Source organism: Giraffa tippelskirchi, chromosome 10, assembly GCF_054371585.1.
Source record: "Giraffa tippelskirchi isolate mGirTip1 chromosome 10, T2T-mGirTip1v1.2.pri, whole genome shotgun sequence".
NCBI classification, from domain to species: domain Eukaryota; kingdom Metazoa; phylum Chordata; class Mammalia; order Artiodactyla; family Giraffidae; genus Giraffa; species Giraffa tippelskirchi.
In genome coordinates, this window is record NC_137284.1 from 69,705,245 (window position 1) to 69,730,071 (window position 24,827).

The 24,827-nt window shown below is 35.0% G+C and overlaps 1 protein-coding gene and 1 pseudogene across 13 annotated transcripts in view; both read right to left on the reverse strand.

The window, feature by feature from the left end:
* Positions 1-24,827, reverse strand: part of DGKB (diacylglycerol kinase beta) — a 1,170,055-nt gene that overhangs the window by 264,357 nt on the left and 880,871 nt on the right. For all 12 annotated transcript variants that reach the window (XM_081537636.1, XM_081537628.1, XM_081537635.1 and 9 more), the window contains one exon: positions 21,460-21,655. In XM_081537636.1, the coding sequence (XP_081393762.1) occupies positions 21,460-21,655 (196 nt within the window). The remainder of the gene's footprint in view (positions 1-21,459; positions 21,656-24,827) is intronic.
* LOC145524765 (large ribosomal subunit protein uL6 pseudogene) lies at positions 22,569-23,268 on the reverse strand (annotated as a pseudogene). The gene has a single exon (XR_014067819.1). The product of XR_014067819.1 is annotated as a large ribosomal subunit protein uL6 pseudogene (transcript).

Genomic DNA, 24,827 nt, shown 5'->3' on the forward strand with positions numbered 1-24,827 from the left:
GATACAGAATTTAAAACCCTGGCACATATCCTAGGAGATGGCATTAGCAGCTGCCAGGATGGTTCTTAGAAATTTGAGAAAATTTATGACCTATGCTAAGTGGGTAGAAATTCCAGAACTGCCATGGGAGATGAAGGAGGAAGAGATCAAAGACTCAGTGAATTGGGCATGCCTGAGAAAAAATAAATATGTAAGGTCAGAAACCCCACCAGCTAACTATTATCTAGGGGAGAGCCCATCAGATGCTCCATTTACCAAATAATAAAGAATGTGCTAACGGAGAGGTACATCAGTCTCACTGAGAAGCTCAGTGGTAGCTGTCTTCTGTAGGCAAGGTAGGAAATGACATTACAGAACTGGTATTCTTGATACAAATGGGAATGACAGAATCTCTAAATAATAAATACCAAGAAGTGGCACTTAATAACCAGAAGAAAGGCAGGTGCAATCATTGCAATGAGCAGGAACACAGGCGTGGCAAAAGTGGGTATATCCTTAAAAAAGAAGACAGAGTAAATAAATAGAATATGGAGTTTCTGCATCAAGATAGATGGGCAGGGTGTTGCTCAGTTTACACAATGAGAATAAATCAAGAACGGATGAATAGAAGACTAGCGCAGGTTTCCCTCCTCGATCTGTTCCTCCCTCTACATCACTCCCGTTTCCCAGTCACCATCTCTTGCACAGTTTGGGAGACCTGGGTTGAGTCTCAGACTTTGTTTGAAGACTATCTGTTGAAGGACAGGACAGATCTCTAAGAGATGGTACTGAGCAGTATCACAATAGCATGAAGTAGTAATTCCCCTACTCCTTTTTCAAAGATTCTTAAGGCCATTTACTAAACGGACTATGCATTAGATAAAGAGAAATATCCAGAACTTTCAAGGATTGTTCACTCAGAGTCAAAACTAAAACTGATATCCTAAGGCCCAAACTGATTCAACAGTCCTCCTAATAGAAAAGACATGGGAGGAAGCCAGATAATAAATGGAGTTCCGGCCTTCATCTGGCACATAGCAGTCCACAGATCCATCAGGTGGTCTTTTCTGAGACCTCTAAATATATTATTGGATTGCACATCTTTGCTAATTGGCAGATCCTTCCCATTGGTTTCTTGTTCTGTGTATAATTAATGCCATTTACAAAGATTTAAAGAAGGCAGAGGTAGTAGTCTCTGGCTTATTCCCATTTATGACACCAGCCTAACATCTGTTAAAAATAAGGGATGGATCATGGCATAGGACAGCCGAAAACTAAACTTAACAAAATAGCAACATCAATTGCATTTGCTCTGCAAGATATGGTATTTTTCTGGAGCAGAGAAACACAGTCTTCAGTGTGAGGTATGGAGAATGTATTTATTTCTATCTCTTTCAAAAAGAAGAATCAACGTAAGTTTATATTCATGTGAAATAGACAACAGTAAACTACAGAGTCTTAGTTTGGGGACCTGTTAAATCTCTTGACCTGTCACAATGTGTACAGGATGCACTAAGTCATAAGATGGAAGTGGGGCACCTGGATCAGACATGAGAAGGGCCAGGAAGTATGGAAAGTTGCAGGAAAAGGTGGCCCTGGTCTTCACCACTGCTAGGCAAGCACCTCTCCTTCAGCTCCCTCCTATATCTCTTAGGATCAGATGCCGGAGAAGGAAAAAGTTTACACAAGTTTAATGGATGATTTGTCTTATGCTATGGATTGTAGCCTGCCAGGCTCCTCTGTCCACAGAATTCTTCAGGCAAGAATATTTGTTTGGGTTGTCATTTCCTTCTCTAGGGGATCTTCCTGACCCAGGAGTCAAACCCTGGTCTCCTACATTGCAGGCAGATTCTTTACCATCTGAGCCACCAGGGAAGCCTCTTGTTATGTTGGAGCACATCAAAAACAGGCTGTTCTTCTAAAATGTGCTTCTTAAGGATGGAGGTAAAGGGAAGTTCTCCCAATGAACCAAATTCTGAAAAGTCATCCTTTGTGAAGAAAGAGAAGTCATGGAAGGTAAGAATTTACATGTACTCATGTATATTTTGATAAAGAGTTCTAAAGATGTGTGTGCATGAATTTAGAGAAATGGGAACAAAGTTTGAAGATCTCTGGTATCATAGATGAATACCTGATGAACATACTATTCACAGATGAATAAATGTAGCATTTCCTCCACAATATATCCAGATAGACAGAATGACTCACCTCACTAATAGGGGAAACTGATCATGTTGCCAGTGAAAGTGTTAGTTGCTCAGTTCATGTCCAGCTCTTTGCCATCCCATGGACTATAGCCCACCAGGCTCCTCTGTCCATGGAATTTCCCAGGCAAGAATACTGGAGCAGGTTGCCATTCCCTTCTCCAGGGGATCATATCATCAAGGGACCCCTCTTTCAGCAAAGAAGTAGAGCAGAGGGCATATTATTATTGAATACACTGATTCATTTACCTCAGCTAGCAAGGAAATGCTGAACTGATAGCAAAGTGGAATGCTATTTAAAGACTCAACTGAAGTACCAACCAGGAGAAGTACTGCAAGGATGGCCTGTCACCCTCTAGACACAGTCTACATTCTAAATTAATGCTGGTTGTTTGGTGCTTTGTTCCCAGTAAGTGGAATGCATGCATCTAAGAACAAAAGAAAGAAAGCAAAAGTGGTCTTATTTATTATCACTCTTAAAATAACACATCTTGAGAATCTGTGCCTCCGATTCCTGCACCTTTAGGCGCTGTGGAGTCACAGATCCTGGTATCCAAGGGGAAATGGATGCTGCTACACAGAGGGAGCAGGGGACAGTAGGTCTGAGGTTTAGGTTACTGTAGGAAGGTATTCTGATGCTTCCATGATCTGACTTAATGAAAAGGGGCTAAGTAAGGACCCATAGTTTAGGAAAGACCAGGATCCAGGCAAATCCATCAGATAAGCTGCCCAGTTCAGCAGAAATACTAGCTGAGTCATAGTATATATTTTTAAGATAATTACATTTTTAAACATAAGAGTAATTTTGGGTGCAGATGGCTTCAGAGAATATAGTAAGATAATAAACTTAACTTGTGTTACAAGGCTGGCATAATATTAATAACTTTAAACTAGCTAATGAGCTTAACCTGGTTTACCTTGTTAATTCAACCTAGTAATAACATTATAAGAAAGTAACTAGCGATGATTCTCATGAATGCTAAAACTATTAGCAGTAAATTCAACCCAGTGATGCACAGAAACAACAAAACATCATGCCAAGTTAGATTTTGCAATGGAATGCATGGTTGCTTTACAATTTGAAAATTAAAGTAATTCTAGGAATGAAAAAGTAAATTTGCATGCTTTCCTCAATACACATGGAAGCAAAATTTGATAAAATTCAACACACAGTTATAGTAGAAACTTAGCAAACTTGAAAGCTAAATCTTTAGTCTAAGATGTACCTATAAAAGCATGCAGCAAACCTCAGATAAACTGTGAAATACTGAAATTCACCTCTTCACTCTCCAAAATCAAAGTTGCTATCATCACCTGCATTTAGCACTCTACTGCAAACTTTAAGAAGGGAACTAAGAAGAGTAAAATGCAAAGTCTAAGAGTAGAAAAAGAAAAAAAATACAGCTGTCATCACTTGTATCTGATATGAAAATAGATGTTTTAAATCCAACAGAATTGATGCATACAGTGTCAGAACTGGTAAGTACCTTCAGAAAGTTTTATATCTGTATAACAGCAACAGACTATTAGGAAGTAAATATCAGAAAATATACTATTTAGAGTAGTATACCCAAACATCAAATATCTAGGCATAAGACTACTACACATCAAAAATTATGAATCATTATTTTGAGAAATGTTTTTAAAAAGCTAAATCAAGGAAAGATATAGTATGTTCATGAATTGGAAGACACAGATTGTAAACATATTAATTTTGCCTAAATTCACCAATGTAATTCCAATTACAATCCCCTCAGTTATTTATTTACTTATTTCTTGATTGGAGGAATTAACATGCTGATTCTAAGATGTGCAAGAAAAACTTAAAGGGAATATTCTTCTTAAAAAAAAAGACATTAATGAGGACAGTGCGGTATTGACATAAACATTGATAAATAGGCTGATGGCGGAGAACAGGTGTCAGTAAACTGCAGCTATGAGTCAAATCTTGCCTGCCACCTGTTTTTGGAAGTAGTTTTACTGGAACAGAGCCATGTCCATTCATCTATGTAGGGTTTTTGACTGCTTTTGTGCTACTGTGACAGAGTTGAGTAGGTGAGATAGAGAGCACATGACCCCCAAATTTTAAGTATTTATTCTCTGATACTAGAGAAGTTTGCCTATTTTTAGTATAGAATATAGGGTTCAGAAATAAGTCAATACATAAACAGAGACCCGAATCAACATTATGTTACCACTAAACAATGGAGTTAAGGAGGCTTTTCAACAAAGTGTGCTTGGTAAATTGAATAATTATATGCAAAAAGCAATTATTCCTGACGTCAATCTTAAACCATGCACAAAAATCAATTTCATTTAAAAATCAAAAAAATAAAGCTTCTCCAAAATATCACAGGAGATGTTAAAAGATTTAGAAAAATAATTAAAAAAAAACCTAACCACTGATAAAAAGCAATAATCAAAAAGGAATAAATTAATATACTAAAACTTAAATCAAGAGGTTCTGATTTTCAAAAGACATCAATAATAAAGAGGCAAGCCACATAGTGGGAGAATAAATTATCAATCCACAGAACCAACAAGACTCTAGTTCTTTCAAATACAAATACACAGTGAGCTAGCTAGATTGACCCAATAACAAACAGGCAAGAAACTAGAGGATATTCAAATAACATGGTCACATAAAATGGTGCTTCACATCATTAGTCAATCAGTAACATGTGTATTTAAAACACAACAAATCAAAATGACTAAATTAAAAACACTCATCATACAAAGTGTTGGTGAGGATATGGAATCAACTGGAAGCCTTATCTGCTGAATGGAGTGTAAACTGGTAAAACCACTTCTGGCAGTATCTACTAAAGCTGAATATACACATAACCTATGACCCAGCAATTTTCATTTCTTAGTCCATACCCAGAATAAATGCATATACACATCAAAAGATCTGTACAAGAATGTTCATAGCATTAGAATTTATAATAGCTCCATGCTGAAAAAAATAGCATACTAATACAATGAATAAAATTGAAAAATGAAATTATGAAATTAAAGAAGCTTGACATAAATGAATATATGCTACATGACTGTACTTTTATAAAGTTTAAAAACTAACAAAATTTATTCATAGTAATAGACCTGGATACTGAGGAGGAAATGGGTTTGGGCTCTTTTCTGTGAGGTTGGTGATATTCTGTTTCTTGATCTGGAAGAGTTGCTACATAGATGTGTTCACTTGCCAAAACTCACCAGTTGTACAACTATGATATGTATAATTTTCTTTACAAGTGTTTTAGTTCATTAACGTATTCAACTTTTTAAAAAGGATAACACATAGTAAGACAGGGAGTAGGGAGTGGGAAGAAATGACATGATATTTTAGGTATGTGATCAGGGAAGCCCTTTCCAAAGTGAGCATATTTTATCAGCAATCTGAAAGAAGTGAAACCATGTGAACAGCTAAGGTCAGAATATTCCAGGCAGAGGGAATATCGATGCAAAGGCTCTGAGATGGTGCCATGCTTGGTGTTTGTGACGAGCATCAAAAAGATCAATTTGGCTTGAGTGAAGTAAGCGAAGGAGACGATCACAAGTCCGATTGGCACATACGAAACAAGTGAATGAATATCTTGTGTCTATGTTGTTGCTTCTGGTCTTAACATCACTGCTCTTTGTTACCTATCCATTAACCATACATGTATGTTCAGCCACTCAATCATGTCCCAATTCTTTATGACCCCAAGGACTATAGCCTGCCAGGCTCCTCTGTCCATGGAATTTTTCCAGGCAAGAATACTGGAGTGGGTTGCCATTTCCTACTCCAGGGGATCTTCTCGACCCAGGGATCAAACACGTGTCTCCTGTGCCTCCTGCACTGGCAGGGAGATTCGTTACCACTGAATGACTTGAGAAGCCCTAAGTATACATAGCATGCTGTAAAATGATTTTAAAAATCCTATCTACTAACCTCAGAAAAACAGATTTAAAATGAGGGAAATAAATTTGCTCAATTGAGGAGCTTATTCCTGTTTCACTCAATCTTTAAAGTTCTGTCCATTCTACAAAATTTCTAATGAAGACAAAAACCACTAGTTAATCAAGAAAACAGGTTGAGAAAAAAATTTTTAATAAAAGCATAGTCTGTTCATTCACTGATCATTTATGAAAAAAAGAGTTACATGTACTATATCTATCTATCTAGATAGATATGAAGGTTTACATAGAGATAATGCTAGATATAAGACTTGGCACCAGCAATCCAGCAATAATGGAAACAATGGACTGGTTCCAAATTGGGAAAGGAGTACATCAAGGCTGTATATTTTCACCTTGCTTATTTAACTTATATGCAGAGTACATCATGCAAAATTCCGGGCTGGATTTAGCACAAGCTGGAATCAAGACTGCCAGGAGAAATATCAATGGAAACAGAAAAATAGAACATTATACTTTAAAGGGACATATCACACTTAAAAGTCAATCTCTACTAGGATTGTCCAGGAAATATCAATAACTCATATATGCAGATGACACCTCCCTTATGGCAGAAAGTGAAGAGGAACTGAAGAGTCTCTTGATGAAAGTGAAAGAGCAGATTGAAAAATCCGGCTTAAACCTCAGCATTCAAAAAAACAAGATCATGGCATCTGGTCCCATCACTTCATGGCAAATAGATAGGAAAACCATGGAAACAGGCTCCAAAATCACTGCAGATGGTGACTGCAGCCATCAAATTAAAAGACGCTTGCTCCTTGGAAGAAAAGCTATGTCCAACCTAGACAGCATATTAAAAAGCATAGACATTACTGTGCTGACAAATGTTCTTCTAGTAAAACTATGGTTTTTCCAGTAGTCATGTGTGGATGTGAGAGTTGGATCACAAAGAAAGCTGAGCACCGAAGAATTGATGCTTTTGAACTGTGTGTTGGAGAAGACTCCTGAGAGTCCCTTGGACTGCAAGGATATCCAACCTGTCCATCCTAAAGGAAATCAACCAGCATAAACAAAATATTTCAACCATCCCAACACCTGGAAAGAGTGAACTGAATTTTAATCAACTTTGGTTGGTACAAATATTTTAAAAGGAATTTCCACTTTCTTAGGAAAGGATGATTAATAATTGTTTTAATTCAATGGTAGATCTGTACTTATTTCCCTGTCAGATCTCATTTAAAGATGTCAAGTATTGAGAATTCTACTATTTAACCATAAAACAGTTTCTCAGGGAAAGAAATATTTTTCCTAATCTGAAGTAAGAATCCTATTTATTTTTATAATTCTGAAGAGTGAGGATTAATTCTTAGAAGGGTTAAATTTCCATGGATGGAGAATGACTGCTTAATCTTTGCCTCCTCTCTCACAAATGTGGGCCAAATATACAAGTGCTTCATACACTCTAGGGTGGTGGCTTTGTGAATATCCTTAAGTTGATCAAATATGCACCTTGTATTTCTATAGTAATTATTTTAAATGTGTTAATATGTATAAATCACTGTCTAAGGTGAAAACATCAGAAATGACTATTTTCATTTACATACAGGTTAGAAAATACACCTGCCAAGTTAACAATTGGTCTGAGGTCACAGTTTTTTTTCTCTTTTCCATAAATAACTTATTATTGCCATATTCTTAGAGTCCAGAAAATCAAAAACTAAAGTCTATCTCTAAGAAATTCACTGTCCTACAATGTCCATGTCAAAAGTCTTTCCCCTCAGGGGCTATTGATTTGAAAAGAGAGTAGGAAGAAGACAGCCTGGATTGGCATGAGAATTTTGTTTAAGACAAACAATTGGTGTGATATTATTTTGCTCATTTTTTTTCTTGTCATGGAATATAACTTCTTTTTATCACACACATCATGAGAAGACATATAATCAAAAATAAAAAGTGAATACAGTATAGTCAACAACACTGTACTATAAACTTCAGAGTTGCTATGAAACTAGATCTTAGGTATTCTCAACACAAACAGAAATAATAATTATGTGACATGATAGAGGTTTAGCTAACACTATGGCAGTGATCACACTGCAAAATAAAAATGCATCAGATCAACAAAGTTGTACAACTTAAACTTATACAACGTTATACGTTCAATTATAGTTCAACTTTAAAAATGAGAGAAAGAAATGTCAATGCTGTATTGGTAAACAATGTCAGCTACAAATTGGCACTTGCCATCTACCTCTACAAGGATTAAATCATGTGCTCCTGCAGCTGCTGATTTTTAACACCCCCTGAAGAGAGTTCAGGGTGGAGAGCAGAAATGAGGCACTCTGTGCTCTGGAAAAACAGGCAGAACAGGTTTTCAGATAGTTAGGTATTTTGGGGAGCCAATTTTATGAGCCCAATTTTTGGATCGCCTCACATCTAGAAAAGCACTAAAATCCTTCACAGTAACGATTGTTTCTTGTGACTAGCAGAAGGCTTCAGGAGACTAGTAGAAACCTTCTGGAAAAACATGGGGTTGATTGCATGCACTCTCCCTTCACCAAAATCACATAAATACTGTCTTTCCCCCACCTCTTCGGAGCAGTTTCTCAGTGCTATCTAAGTGCTGTCTCCTCAGCTATAATCTTCATTTTGCCCCCAATAAAACTTAAATTGCAATTTTCACGTTGTGCGTTTTTTTAAGTTGGCACAATTTTCCCACAGATCTTCAGAAACTACTGTCTTCTGATTCATAAGTAGGTGTAAACGTACTGCAAGGATTGATCAAGAGGGTTCAGATCAAGAGTGTTCGGGTACTGTGACAGGGTCACTCTGGAATGGGCTTGCTCGTCTGAAGATGGAAGAGTAAGGGAATCTGAAGACACCATTATTCCCAAAGGATAACATACAGTGGGGAAAAAAGGAAAGGAATACAGAATAAAGAATTCCCTTCTACCTATTTTCATCTCTTTTTCCCTTGGAATAATGGGATCATGATTTGTATTTTAGAGAATGCTTTGTTCTATCACAGTCTCTTCTATTGCTATTAAAACAAAAATAAAATTTCCCTTCCTTTCTTAAAGCAATGCTTTGTTTTCCCTGCTTTTCTTCCTGATTGGAACTTCCAAAATAAGTTGTGTTCAAGTGATTCACTTCCATGCATCATTGAGATATCTGCATGTCCATATGTCTTACCCCATAAACTGTCAGTATATATGTCCACCTACAAAGACACACACGCATACAAACTCTGTCACAGCATATACATGATTAAGGCATTTTATTTGAGTACTCACTTAATACACTCTTCTATAAAGTCTACCAAAGGTATTTAAAATGTCAGATTTATAAAAATTTTCACTCAATTTTTAAGCCTAAATTAACACTTTTACTTCATTTTTTGTTTGCTATTTTAGATAACTTGACAATTTCTTGGCTTGCAATGGAAGTTCAATTTCAATATCTATCATAAACAGGATATTCATTCCCTTCCTCAACAATCAAAATACCTATCATAATCCCTTGTTAATTACTAACTTTCGTATGAATATTGGATGAAATGTTTACAAATATAACATATATAAAATATTCAGAAGCTAAATAGCAAAAATAAAAAAATGAAACAAAAAAGAAATCTAAAATAGTCTATCTTAACAAAAAGAGATGAAGACTTATATCATTCCTTCAGAAGAAATTAGTTTCATTAATAAAAAAGGACAGAAAATATATAATGAAGAATTATAAAAATATTACCTAACTACAAAAATGTACAATACCTCATATTCAACCTTTGACTCTAAATAGCATCGTTAATATATCAGCATGTTCTAGTTACATACATATAAAATGAGACACACAGATTATTTCATTTCACAGCTCTGAGAGTTCTTCAGATCCTACACATGTTTAAAATTGCTGTTTATATTTGATACAATTACTGTCTTTAAAAAATCAAATAGCATCTTTCATATCTTTACACTGAATAAAAGATGCACTGACTCTGTTTCCCACTAAACTCACTGAATATGATATCCTGTACTTCAGTCTTAGCAATCTGGGCTGGATGATGCTAAGAAAAGACTACAATATAAGAACTCCAGGAAGAAAGTGCTTATCATCAAGTATAGAAGGCTTGGCAAAACCATCAGTGATTAATATATTATTACTGTCCAGTTACTTACCATACAGATTTATGAGAGTTAAAGTATTTACTTGCATGTGACTATGGGTAGCTTATTTCACAGTACCAACATATTTAAATATGAGGTGCTATGTCTTAGACCTATTTTCTATTGAAGTCACATTTTTGTGCACATGAATTTCCTTTTAATTTTGAAAAGGCATTTAGTCACAAATCCTATGAAACTTTCTTGCAGTCAGTTTAAAAATAGAAAGTTCTTTGATACTGGTTTACTTTCTACTTACTATTTTTCTAAAAAGACACTCTTAAAATGTGAATGACATTTATTTAGTAAGAAAATATTATGATATAATATTTGAATGAAGTAAATATTCTCAAGCATCAGTAGCAAAGAAGACTATATGCTAAGGGCTTTAACTATCAGAAGAGATATAGATTAAATCACTGTACATAAAAAGATTCTTAAATACTTTTTGCTATTCAATGTTAAAAATATGTTTGTTTCATTCATAGAAATTGAGTTCATTTCAAATAGCAGCTGATTCCTTCATTAAATCAGAACCAAATTAGTAATTTCAGTATTAATGGTTAGCTTTGACATGTTTAAAAAGGGTAGAAGATACTTAATAGACTTGTCTTCTACCTTGAAACCAACTGTTCAGGGAAATGGAATTGTTCAAAGATACATTTTCTTTCTGCCAGTCTGAGATATAATTATTCTCTTAATGAACCTCTCAACGAGTGGGAATCTTTCAGAACTTGAACAGGTAAAATATAATGATAATGGGAACAGCTTTATAAATATAAGGATAAAGTAAGGTTGTTATTTTATACCATATTATGGGATAATAAGAATAACAGTGCAGCATTTGAACTTTCTCAAAAAAGCCGCTTAGGGGCTCATTTAAATTAGTTATGTTTATCCATAGAGGTTTTTTGTCTTTTTTCAAATGACTGTGACTTTACAATATTCAGGCCTCAATTTTTACTTTACTCTGATTAATAGCTGTACTGTACACCGGCCAATAGATAATGCCTCAGACAGGCACCACCTGCACCCATTATAAATCTGTAATTTATCCAAGGAAGAACAACATAACTGCTTTTATTTAACCAGGAGAATAATTATTCAGTATGGAAGGAATGGTGATCTATATGAATCTCTTATCAATTTCCCCAAAAACAGAGTTGGCTGGATATTGTCCAAGAAATTACCATTTCTATGTTAACTAGCTCTATATTGCATTTGTAAAAACTAAAATTCACGGCAGTGGAACTCTAGTGATTAGTTGTTTTGGTTAAAGGTACATATAGGTCAAAGATAATTACATATGGTGAGATTTGATTCTTTAAAGGAACAAGTCTGTTTGCTCTCTGCTAGACCCTACCTTGACCCTGGAACACTTTGGTAGTTAAGACAACTGTGTGCAAGGAATACCAGGAGCCAGACTGTGGCATTTTCATTATATCCATTAAGGTAATCAGAAATAAAACACTTCTAGATAAAGGGGGGTAAAAGAAAAAGTTCAGTGTCTCTATCATGACATGAAATCGTTAGACATAATATCACTCCAAAAGATGGTACAATTAAAGCTTCATTCTCAATAAGATTATATGTTTTCTTGGTTATTTTCTCTCAATGGAAAAGAAAACATGGTGTTTAATACAAATAGAAAAAAAAATAGAACTATGACTTATATTTAACAATTTGTGTAGCTGATTTCATGTCTTTTTGATAGTTCTTTTGTGTTTACTCTTTTTTAAAAAAATCTCCTATAATCACAACATATGAAATAATTTTTACATGTCCTGATTATAGGAAAGCTATTTTAACTTTCCTATTAGCTAAGTGTCAAACCATCACCCTCAAATGACAAAGTTACTACAGGGCTTTACATTTAGGACACTTCTATGAATGGCCTCATACTGGGAAACTTTATGTGACTACTATTTGAAAGCATGCTCTACAAGTGTTAATGAGTCGAGATTTACATAATCAGCCAATATTTATTTAACTTGGAAATATGCTTTGTATTTCTACCATGCACAGGTTAAATGGAATAACAATTATGCTTCAGTTTTAGCCTGGGTAAATAACCTGCCATTATTTTAAAAAGACTCAGGACTGTATGTTTTGTCACAGAAACAAGTAAGATGGTTGTCTTATCCCTAATATTAGACATCAGCATCGTGGAGAAAATGACCCATTAAAGCATTTATATTTTCCACCTTTCTCTGAATTTAAAATTAAACTCAATAGTTAGAAACACAGAAGAGTCTGGGAATAGCATTAGCAATTTGAAAATGAAGATACTTTGCCTCAGAAGACAGAGAAGGTAACAGCTGAACCTTCATTTAAAACCTCAAGTAAACAAATTCCTGTCATTTTTCCCTTGCATCTATTAAATCAATTGCCAAATTACATATTTTTCAAAATGCAATTGTTACTAAAACCTCATTTTTTTTCAAATTTCCCAGATTCATTAGGTGAAAGCAAATGGCTCCTTGTTCTACAATTCCTATCTACCTGTTCTTTGGATTTTCTTCATTTTCCTAATTTCAATTTGTTTTCAGGAATAAACCTTTAATTTCAAAGATATCATTAATATGTATAAGAAAACACCACATTTCTGTTTAAATGATAACTTATACAGTATTATGTCCAAAATAATTTTGTAGCCTTACCGATTTCACTATAAGAAATTCAAGAGCTGTACTGCATGTCAGATTTTATTTCTATAATTTACTGTCTGTCAGATTTTGAAACTTTGACTTTGAACATGGGGCATAGGGAAATAATCCTAGCCATGAAATGGTATTTCATTTGGCTCCATAATGAATAAAATAATTTTCTAAAGATTGATATTTTAAATTATTATAGTGTCATGACAAGCAGAAATTTCATAAATATTTCTTCAATATATGCGTGATTTTATAGGACAGCTAGGAAAATTATGACCAACCTAGACAGCATATTAAAAAGCAGAGATGTAACTTTGCCAACAAAGGTACATCTAGTCAAGGCTATGGTTTTTCCAGTAATTATGTATGGATATGAGAGTTGGACTATAAAGAAAGCTGAGCATGAAAGAATTGATGCTTTTGAACTGCGGTGTTGGAGAAGACTCTTGAGAGTCCCTTGGAGTGCAAGGAGATCCAACTAGTCCATCCAAAGGAAATCAGTCCTGAATATTCATTGGAAGGACTGATGCTGAAGCTGAAACTCCAATACTTTGGCCACCTAATGTGAAGAACTGACTCATTTGAAAAGACCCTGATGCTGGGAAAAATTGAAGGTGGGAGGAGAAGGGGACAGTAGGAGATGGCAGAGGACGAGATGGTTGGATGGCATCACCGACTCAATGGACATGAGTTTGAGTAAACTCCGGGAGTTGGTGATGGACAGGGAGGCCTAGTGTGTTGCAGTCAATGGGGTCGCAAGGAGTAGGACACAACTGAGCAACTGAACTGAACTGAAAGGCCAAATATAAGAGCACATGATCTTATATTTTGGAAATATATTTTTATACATAAGAAATGTTTTGTATTTTCTAACTTCTTTTTATAGTTGTTTTATATATCTTAAATTCATGCCTTTTGTAAAAAATACAAATAAAAAAAGGAGAGAGACCTATCACATTAAGATATCCAGGTATATGATGTAATTTTCAAATGGCAAACAGAAATTTTGATATTTAGATGGCTTTATTAAGTACTTGCTATTACTTGCATTATCCATTGCTAGAAATTTTCAAAGAAGGTTGTTTAAAAACATACAATTAGAAACTCAACTTGAGACATCTCCTTAAAGGTTACTAGACAGCAAATGTGTGGATTTATCTATTTTAAACTAATGAAATTGTCATGGTATTGGTATATGCATATATCTCTGTAAAATGCAACATCTCAAATGCCATGATCTTTTTTCAGCAATTTTAACATCAAGGTATAATAATGCAACATAAAATCCTTTTTTTGCTTCTAAATGTAATTGATTTAATCACTGAATTTAAATGCTTGGAAATTGTTCTGCTTGCTGGTGTTTGAATGCCAAATTCATCATCTACAGTTCTAAAATGAATATTGCAGTTATATTTAGACAACTTAAAAAAAAAAAACTGCCTTCTAAATTACCCTACATAACCCATAGAAATATCTAGAAAAATTGATAATGCATGACAAATGTCCATTTTTATCAACTTTCCAGTGTTGGTTAGTTGCTCAGTAGTGTCCGACTCTTTGCAACCCTACGGACTATAGCCCGCCAGTCTCTTCTATCCATGGGATTCTCCAGGCAAGATTACTGGAGTGAGATGCCATTCCCTTCTCCAAACTTTCAGGTAATTGTAACTTTTACAAGGAGTAGGAAGTATTCGATTCTTATTATTTAAATATTCCTTGTGCAGTTCTCTAGGCAACACAATAACAGCACACATAGGTTAATCCCAACTCTTGGAAAACTCACAATCCCCATTTTAATGATAAAGACCTTGAAGCCAACAACCTTACTTATTTTCAGAAACAGAAGAGATTCAACTTTAGCCAAGCTGTCACAGGCATCAACTCATTTGTTTTCTTTGATCAGTTCGGCTTGGATTGACATTTTTTTCCTTTCTACTTCTTCAGAGTTTTCAAAAAAAAAAATAAAGTCATTTGATATAGAGAGTCCGTGACAGTTAATCAGATATGCAGTTCTACCCTCTAGCTCCTAAAAAGAATCAGGGTTTTAGTCTCCCCAGTACAGAGTACAGACAACAAATAAGGTGGGGTAGGGGTACATGCTGCTGCTGCTGCTGCTGCTAAGTCGCTTCAGTCGTGTCCGCATCTGTGCGACCCCATAGACAGCAGCCCACCAGGCTCCCCCGTCCCTGGGATTCTCCAGGCAAGAATACTGGAGTGGGTTGCCATTTCCTTCTCCAATGCATGAAAGTGAAAAGTCAAAGTGAAGTCGCTCAGTCATGTCCGACTCTTTGCAACCCCATGGACTGCAGCCTACCAGGCTCCTCCATCCATGGGATTTTCCAGGCAAGAGTACTGGAGAGGGGTGCCATTGCCTTGTATGTGCAGTGTAAGCTTATTTGGAGGGAACTTATACATAGTAAATTTCATACAAGATAATGAAGAATAAAAAAATGTTTACACTAAGTATACAAATTGGGGCTATGCAATTAAAACAAAGTGCTGGAATCTGTAATATTAGCCTTCATGGGGTTTTCCACACTTTAGTCTTTCTGGTCCCACCATCAGCTTTTTCCATATCCACATACTTCCTCTATTATTTTTTAGTTTTGGCTCAGTGGTAAAGAATCAGCCTCTAATGCAGGAGCTGCACAAGACATGGGTTCAATCCCTGGGCCAGGAAGATGCCCTGGAGGAAGTCATGGCAAACCACTCCAGTATTCTTGCCTGGAGAATCCAATGGACAGAGGAGCCTGGCAGGTTATAGTTCAGAGGGTCTCAAAGAGTTGGAAGTGACTGAAGCAACTTAGCACAGCACTATTTTAATTAAATGAACTTATTTCAAAAATGAAATTACTTAAAATTACAAATTAAGAAAAAAGTACCCCTTACCAAAAAGAAAACAACAGCCACTGTACATATAAAAACTATCACACTTTAAAATATTCATCTGGGTACAGCTCAGTTTTCTTTCAGTGGAGTATATGCTACCCTGAGAAATTTGGCCCAAAGAAAAGAATTAGCATTGGTAAATGGGAATGAAAACATTGAAGATTTTATCGACAATATCATACGTTAATTAGCTTTTAAAATAAACTTTTCTATCTGTATCCATATGTGGGTTAGACAGTCACCTAGTTAATGAGGTTTCAAGCAGGAAGTCCAGCTGCTCCTGACAGTACCTCCCTTAGCTTTTGGCAAATGTTTGAAATTCTACGGCTTGAATGTAATTACTTTTGCTCACTGGTTTTCAAACTTTTTAAAGCAGTCAACTGTTTTGTTTGTTTTTAAAACGAAGGAATATTTTTAAGACCAGTAAATTAAAGAGAAAATTAGAATGTTATTTCTGCAAATATATTTTAGAGGTTCAAATTGCTAACACCTGTGATAAAGTCACTATATGGGAATAATGGAGTTATTATGAGGAGGGCAGCTGCAGTGTTATAGGCAGCCTATTTTTCATTGATTTCTGGAGTTCTTTTGTTGTTGTTGTATGATATTGGGACTATCCTGATCAAGACAGATATGTAATTGTAAATGATATGAACTTTGTACCTCTCACTTGACAGTCTCGCACCATTCTGCATTACTTACTGGAAAATGGTAGTTAGACTTGTATCTTCAAAGCTTAAAACCATTAGAATATGTAAAAACTGCTTACATTACTTGAGAGGTCCTTGCTGTTAAAAACTTTTTACAGGTATCCTTTTAGTATAGTTTCTCAACTTTGTCAATAAAAATTTACTTGCTGCATGCTTCAGATGTTAACTCAAAGTTTCAATTAGTCAAATTTGTCTTATATCTGCATATTATCTGAAACTGTTTCAGTTTCATCGCTGTCTCTTTAGCAGGAGTTGTGAGCATGTTTGTATCATAAATCTTTGTTAAAACTCCATTTGATATACCAAATAGTACAAACATTATTTGGGGAGACAGTTAACTAATGCAATTTCTTATAAGCAAAAACTTTTCTAAGAAGTGACTTCCATTTTCATTAAAAGTATTAATTACTATTAGTATCACCACCTTGTTTTCATTTCCTTTGATTGTTAAGCTCTGTTTATTGCTCGTGCCAAGCAAAAGTACCTGAGCTTGCCGGCCTTTTAATTGTGATTCACATACAATTTGGTGGTAATGTACCCATTTGTACAATTTTCCTCATTAAATATACAATGATATATATTAAAACGTCCATTGCACAGTTAGAACTTTCCAATTAATGTCACATTTATCTGTTTACTCATTTAGACATGTATATGTTTACAAATGTGTGTGGGAAGAAGTAACTATCATGTTCTCCATCTATCTACAGATCAATCCAGCCACTGGGAAGAAGAGGTGGAACAGGAGGAGGAAAGGAAGCTGTTTTGTCTAGTAACACAATTTGATGATTTAAGAATTGTCAATATGACAAAATGTATCTATAGAATGCACTTTACAGGATTTTGTTACAGGTTTTCTGTTGTTGTTTCAAAATATGACAGAAATGAATAAGAATTGTAGTTATAGCTCAATGGAACCCAGTGTGAAAAATAATGGTTTAGCTGAAGGCCTTTGTTTCTCTTAAAATGCAAATACCTCTACATTCATGGGCAATCAGTCATTTATATATTAATGTGAAGGAATTTATTAGATATCTTTCTGATGCTTGGATTTAATGCAGAAGAAATGAAGAAAAATATTTAATTAGCAACTGAAAGAAATGGGAAAGACTATTAAGGCTAAGGGCACTGAACATCAAATTTGATGATTCACAATTTTGCTTAAAGACCATGCTGTCAATATATGATACACTCATTTGTATTTCCTAAAGAAGTAAAAGAAACCAAACAACAACAAAAATAAAACAAAAAGACAAACGCACAAAGAAAATGTCTGAATTAGATAAATGTATAAAAATGTTTCAGAATTGCGTTCAACTGTTCTAGAATATTTTGCTAGAACAATAATGTAATTAAATTAACTACTTATCCTTTTGATCAACTCGAATTAAATCAACAGTAAAATTTCCAACAAGTGATTTTATTAAGTGAAGATACTCTAATCTGATACTCTTGAGTATCCTCAAAGATTGCAAGCAAATAAATTGTGCAGGAGTTACAGATCATGTAGGGCAAAGTATAAATGAATATGTCATGCTCCAAACCTGACCACCTTATATCTATGACACTTTTTAAAAAGTTAAAACAAACTTGCAAACTTTTTTCTTAATTTAAATCTTCCCATTAAAGAATAAAAATTCTTTATTTCAAGAATCAAGTTAGATATGCTTCCCCCCTTTCCCGACCACCAAAACTTCCCAAAGTTTACGGCAACAAGCATACATTTTAATATAACAAAAATTTAGTTTAAACTTCAAATTTTTTACAGAGACATATCAGAAGGTTGCTAGTTTAAAGAAGTATATATAAAGAAGTACATCTTAAAAAGAAGAAATTTAAATTATTAACCTATTTAATTTATTTAATTCTATCTTTCTAAGAGTGAAGTTATTAATTTGAACCTAGGTTAAACAAGAAAACTTGGTGGACTAGAATTATACTCTCTGTATTTCATTCTACAGACAATACCTGTCGTTTTACATAAATTTGAAAATACAGTTAGATTTAAAATATTGATTGACCTTTAATACTATTATTTTGGCATCAAGAATTTGAAAACAAGATCAAATGATAGAAAAAATTACCATTTCAAAAAGGGATACATGCAGATATATTAAGTAGTACGTTTCTTTCATAAGTATAACATTTAAGAATTGATAGAATAAATGTGAAATGAAAACTTAGAAACATTTTGAGATATTCTTAACTATTTTGTTGTGAAACATATCAAAATGAAAAGATCTTGATAAAATTAATAAAAGAAAAGACTGGTTAATATAGAAATCTTTTTAAAAATATTCAGCTGATGAGGTAATTTTAAGCATTAACCTGCTGCAGTATTCTTGCATGGAAAATTCCACAGACAGAGGAGCCTGGTGGTCTACACTCCATGGAGTCATGAAGAGTTGGACACGACTGAGTGACCAAGCAAGCATACTGATCTTGAAGTGAAACTAAACCCAAACTTACAAGCACAGTTGGTACAGAGAGGAGAAAAACAGTTTAGCCAAATCCATTATAAAGCATGCCTTTGTACTAGTACAACGATTTTTGAAAACTCTGATTTCTGATGTTTTTCCTCATCTTTGTACTCCCTGGTGGCTCAGACGGTAAAGCATCTGCCTACAACGTGGGAGGCCTGGGTTCAACCCCTGGGTCAGGAAGATCTCCTGGAGAAGGAAATGGCAACCCACCCCAGTACTCTTGCCTGGAAAATCCCATGGACGGAGGAGCCTGGTGGGCTACAGTCCATGGGGTTGCAAAGAGTCGGACATGACTGAGCAACTTCACTCACTCGTACTGAGAAAAATGTATCCTTAAGTCATAAACTCTTTAGGTTTTCACTTCTTTCTTTCCCAAGATTATGGAAACTTGAAACCAATAGTTTCATAGTACAAAGCAAGAAGACAGGATGGAGTTACAGGCACTGACAGACTACACTTCTGGCTGATTTGTCTGTTCTTCATTCCAAACATGTATTCCTCAGCATACCAAGGGGGATGAATGAGGTCGTGAGTGTGTGTTAAGTCACTTTAGTTGTGTCTGACTCTTTGCGACCCCATGGACTGTAGCCCACCAGGTTCCTCTACCCATGGATTTTCCAGGAAAGAATACTGGAGTCGGTTGCCATTCCTACTTCAGAGTATCTTCCTGACGCAGGAATCAATCCATGATTCTTATGTTCCCTGCACTGGCAGGCAGGTTCTTTACCACTAGCACCACCTGGGATGCTAGATCCATAGTGAGTCTACAGACACTTATCCTGATGGAGTACGGCCATGAGTTTTACAAACTTTAACATCTCATTGGGTAAACATAGTTGGCAGCTGAGCATTGAGAATCAATTCAGATACACACCTGAAATGTCTACATGCAAAGGACATGCCAAGTATTAACATATAGTGATAAAACAGAAAAAAATAAATGTAGAAATTATTACATACATATTATACACACACACACACACACACATATGTATATATATATATAAACTCTGTGGACTATATTATTATATGTACTCATTGCTTCCCTATGGATAGAAGCAGAGATTTTTAGGTTTGGTCTTAGTATGGTTCTTGAACTAATTTTTAAACTTAGAAATTTTTTAGGAATCGTTTTAGAAATCTACATTATTAGTGTCAACAACTCCTAGAAATAAAGTTATACATAATTCCCCTCATTTTAAAATTCATATAGCACAAATTGATTCATTTTTTCTATGTATCTCTCCAAAAACCATTTTTCTCCATGTTAAATACAGTTATATTCATTCTGAATATAAAGCTCTTTAATTAATTTGGTACAAACTTTCTTGCATTAAATTACACAACTCTACAAGATCTGTCTTTTAGGATTGCCCATACATTTAACAGGCATAAAAACTGTCTGTTATTGGCAGGTTGTAATAAACACTTTCAAGAGGATATTTAATTGCTTCCTCTGTCAGTTTTTTTCCACCTTCATGGTCACCAAATTCCATATTACAGAAGTCTCTCCACTGAAACTTGTATCAGATACCTGAATCAGATAGCTTCACCAAAACATGAAGCTATTTCCCACCAGCATCAAGCTGATCAACCATGTTCACATTTTATTTCTTTATTTAAATAGCAAATTTTTATTTACTTTAATTATCCCATAAGTTTGTAACCACTTCCCATTTTGTCTTTGCTACACACGGCTGAGCCAATATGTTTTCTTGGCCATCTGAATGCCATCAGTGGTTTTAGGTAGATTCTAGAAGGCTAAAAAAATAGTATAGATACTACATATAAACTGGGACATTATCAATCATTAGAATACCACCAATTTGGTGTCTTTGTAAAATCTATCAGCAAGAATTAGTTGTCATGCCCCAATGTGAACTATATTTCAGTGGAACTGAAAATTAATCCTTTGCTATTGCACCCTATTTTGTTAGCTCTTTACCCTTTGTTTTCCAGGCATTCCAAGTTTTACTAAATTTCTGGAAAAATAGAAGCAGATAATCAAAACTGACCATGGGATATTTAAACATGCCATTATATATGATGTTTATGACAACAGCTTCATGTAAGAAAGCCAAGAATAAAACTTGCAACACATCTCAGGAAAAGTGTTAATCTAGGCCCTGGTTATAGCAACTCAAAGATCCTAACCAAGATGATCACATTCTAGAATTTAATGTATAATACATCCTATATTATAATCTACTAAAAATGCACATACATTTTACTTCCTGTGTAAAGAACTAATCCAGAAAAGGAGAATAAAGGAGGCAAAGTCTATGAAAACATAGCCAGTTTATACATGACTTTAGAATCTATTATGATATAACAATCTCACTTGTATATCTCATATCATTAAAAATATAACCACATAAATATACAGACTATAGGGAAATGGAAAACTCTTTCATTTTAGAGTAGCCTTCAAGAGCTGATTATTAAGCCACTTAACAATTAAATGTTAGAAAACTTACCTTGACTTGCAAACTTCAACTCTTTAGCATCTATGAGCGTGGTCCTTTTGTCAGATCCTTTTTTCTCTATTCGGCGATGGCTTCGTCTTTTCTTAGACTCTCCCCAAAGATTGGACCCTCCATGCATGCTTGGTATATTCAAAATAGCAATTCCTTCCAGAGAGATGTTTATTAAATCAATCTGTACTCCATCACACTGATCAGAAAGATGAAAAGAACAGAAACAATATGATTTCATCTTTTGCATTTTCTCATCTTTTGATAAGAATTTTTAAATCTATAATCTTGTCCTTTTAAGAACACTTAAATGGTTACCCTAAAGGTCAATATAAAAGACAAACCAGTCAATAACATTTACCAGGCATCATGAATAGTCTTTAAAAATGATCAAATTAAGTCACTGACATATCTTTGTTTACAGAATACCTTTGGAAGGCACACTTTAGTGTCTGCATATATAAAGAGCTGCAGATTTCCAATGTGTTACAAAGAGGTTGACTCTGTTAAGTTTGGTCAAATTTCAGACTGAAATTTTAATGACTGCTTCCTATTTAGAACACACTGCAAGGTATTATTGGGGGAAAATAAAGAAACAGAATTCATAATTCAGGGTCTCATTTTGGGGAGCAGAGAAAGAAGTGGCTTAAAGACTTTCAAAAAGAGAAGGTAATTCAAAGAGACACGAATTACACTCAAGTGGCCAAGGATGTTTTCCTGGAGTAGATTAAGTTTCAAGCACAGTGTCAAAGGCAGAGAGAGGCACAGCTATTTAGATGAGTATGGAGGAGCAGAGAGGCTGAGCAAAGGAAATGCCAAGATCAGCAGCAGTAAAAGGAATTCCCAACCTGTCATTACTAGGAATTGCTGTAACAAAAGACTGAAAATGAAATCAGTTAGTCCAGCCAGATTTTTTGTTTGCTGGGTGATAAGACATCTTTCACCCTTATGACTGTGCAAAATAGGAAATATTCTACCAGACAATGCTTATTCAGAGTGGTCACTGTTTACTTTTTCAAATTTTCTATAGATTTCCACTGATGGATATGGGTGGAAAGTGACAAGGCCATATTGTATTTTTAAAGTATTATCATTTATTCATTTGCTTTGGGTTTTCTTTTTTTTTTTTTCAAATCAAGAGTTTTTATTGTCTCCTTAAAATATCAGAACTGAGTCTGTCTTGTCGTTTCTGCAGCGGGATCACTGAGATCTTATTCATCAGCCTGCTGAACTGTTCCTTTTTCAGAAACATAAATACCATCCAAAAATTTTCCGATATCCTTGTTTTTAACTGTGGTGGCTTGCTGAATCAAAGCGGCTGAACTGGACACAAGTTCAGTGTCATTTCCTTCAAGAATCAACTCATCTTTCTGGGCTTGAGATACTGAACAGGCAACCCCTGGCCTCATTCGAACGCTGCGTATGTATTTTTCACCCCCAAAATTTCGGATTTCCACAAGAGAACCATTCTCCTGAATAACAACATTGATGGGGAAGTGGGCATACACCGACCTCATCTTGTAAAGGAAGCCCAGTGTAACACCCTTGATCATGTTCTGTAGGTGACTACAGATTGTGCGAACAGCGGCCAGTTCCTTTCTGTTTCCCCACCATTTGTCAACACGGAGCCTCTTCTTTTTCTCTCCAAGGAGACTGAGTTCTACATTGATGTGATTGAAATACCTCCGCAGGGTGCCTCTGGGGCCCTTCACAATAACTGTCCGTCCCTTCAAGGTAATGTCGACATTTTCCGGGATGTCGACAGTCTGATTGCTGAGAATTGTCTTTATTCTCGCAGTAGATGCGGCAAAGAGCTGCTTTGGGTTTTCTAAAACGGTCGTTAGAGTAGTTTATAAATATATTTCAGGTATTCCTCTGCCATTTTTAGTTAGAAGTTAATATGAGCAGATTAACTGCTTTACCAGTAGGTAACACTATGCTTTACAAGTAAACATTGTTAGGAGTATGAACTTCATATATTAAAGGATAGCTTCAGTGGGATTGTTTATTTGCTGTGTTTTTATTACAGAAAAAATTGTGGACATAATTTCATCATTTTCTTTCAAATATTAATCATTGATTTTTGAGCTCAGAAGAGATAATCTGCCACCAAATTATAAAAATAAAAAAATAAATTGTTAAAAAATATGAAAAAAACCACAAACCCTCTCTTCTCCGACATTTTCCTAATCATACTGAATCTAACACTGTATCTTGTTCACTAAGATATAAAAACTGTGAAATAAAGCAACACATCTTGAGCCTACTTGGAGGAGCTAGAAACAAATTCTAGAGAAGGTGCCAAGTTTTCATTCAATTTGTTTCAACAAGAGTGAAACCAAGATCTGGGTGATGCCTTTTTTTTTCCCCTTTAGAAACAACTGATTTTTTCCCCCTTCTTTTCATATATTAAATTAAGATGATTTCTTTTTACTAAAGAATTCTGCTCATGTGTATACTCACTTACTGCTATATATTCTAGATAAACAGATATTAATTTCATAATTAAAAGTAATCTTGTGTAAATACCCTGCAGGCCTCAATGAATCAAACACATACTGTGTGTCAGGCCTCCCACTGTCTTCAAGTGGAATGTACTGGCTGGATAATTAGATAGTACATATTTTTTAACCTTATTTGCATGCATATTATATCTTTTGCACACTGACAAGCAGCAGTAACAACAAAAGTCAGATTACCACAGGGAATTCCCACAAAGAAGTCTTCATTCCTTATAATTTGCAGCCTAAATTAAAATAATTTGATCTTTGACAAGGATGAAATGTCAAGCAGAAGGGGGTCCTCTACAAGCCACAGCCTGTGGCTTCTGAAATCTGCCTAATTTATGTCAGTCACTTCTTAATACATATTTAAGTATTACACGAAAAAGATGATAAATATGCAATCTGACACCTTTGGTATTTCCCTGCTGTTAATTTATAAAGGTCTGGCTTCCCCCAAACTGACTAAAATCATTTAAATAACAGAAGAATTGTGAAATAAGCTGGAGTTGGGGCCTGGCTTCCATTTTCACTCAATATTGAACACAGCAGGTAGTACACTAAGACAATTATTTGACTAGGCCTCTGAACCCCACTGTGACAAGTTACTTTCAGAATTAGTGAAGGAGTATTCCTTTGTTCATCTGCAGAAAAGGAGAGCATGTTGCAAACAGGTTTTTTGGGTTTTTTTTGTTTGCTTTTAATTGAACTCAGGGAATCACATGTGACAACTGAAAAACATCAGTGTATATCATTATTCATGTTTTCACTCTTCATAGTCTCGTCACGTGTAGGTTTAAGCAGCTCTCCGAAAAGTGGAAAAAATCCTTAAGAAATCCCAAAGAAGAAGGACGGATGAAGAACACTGAG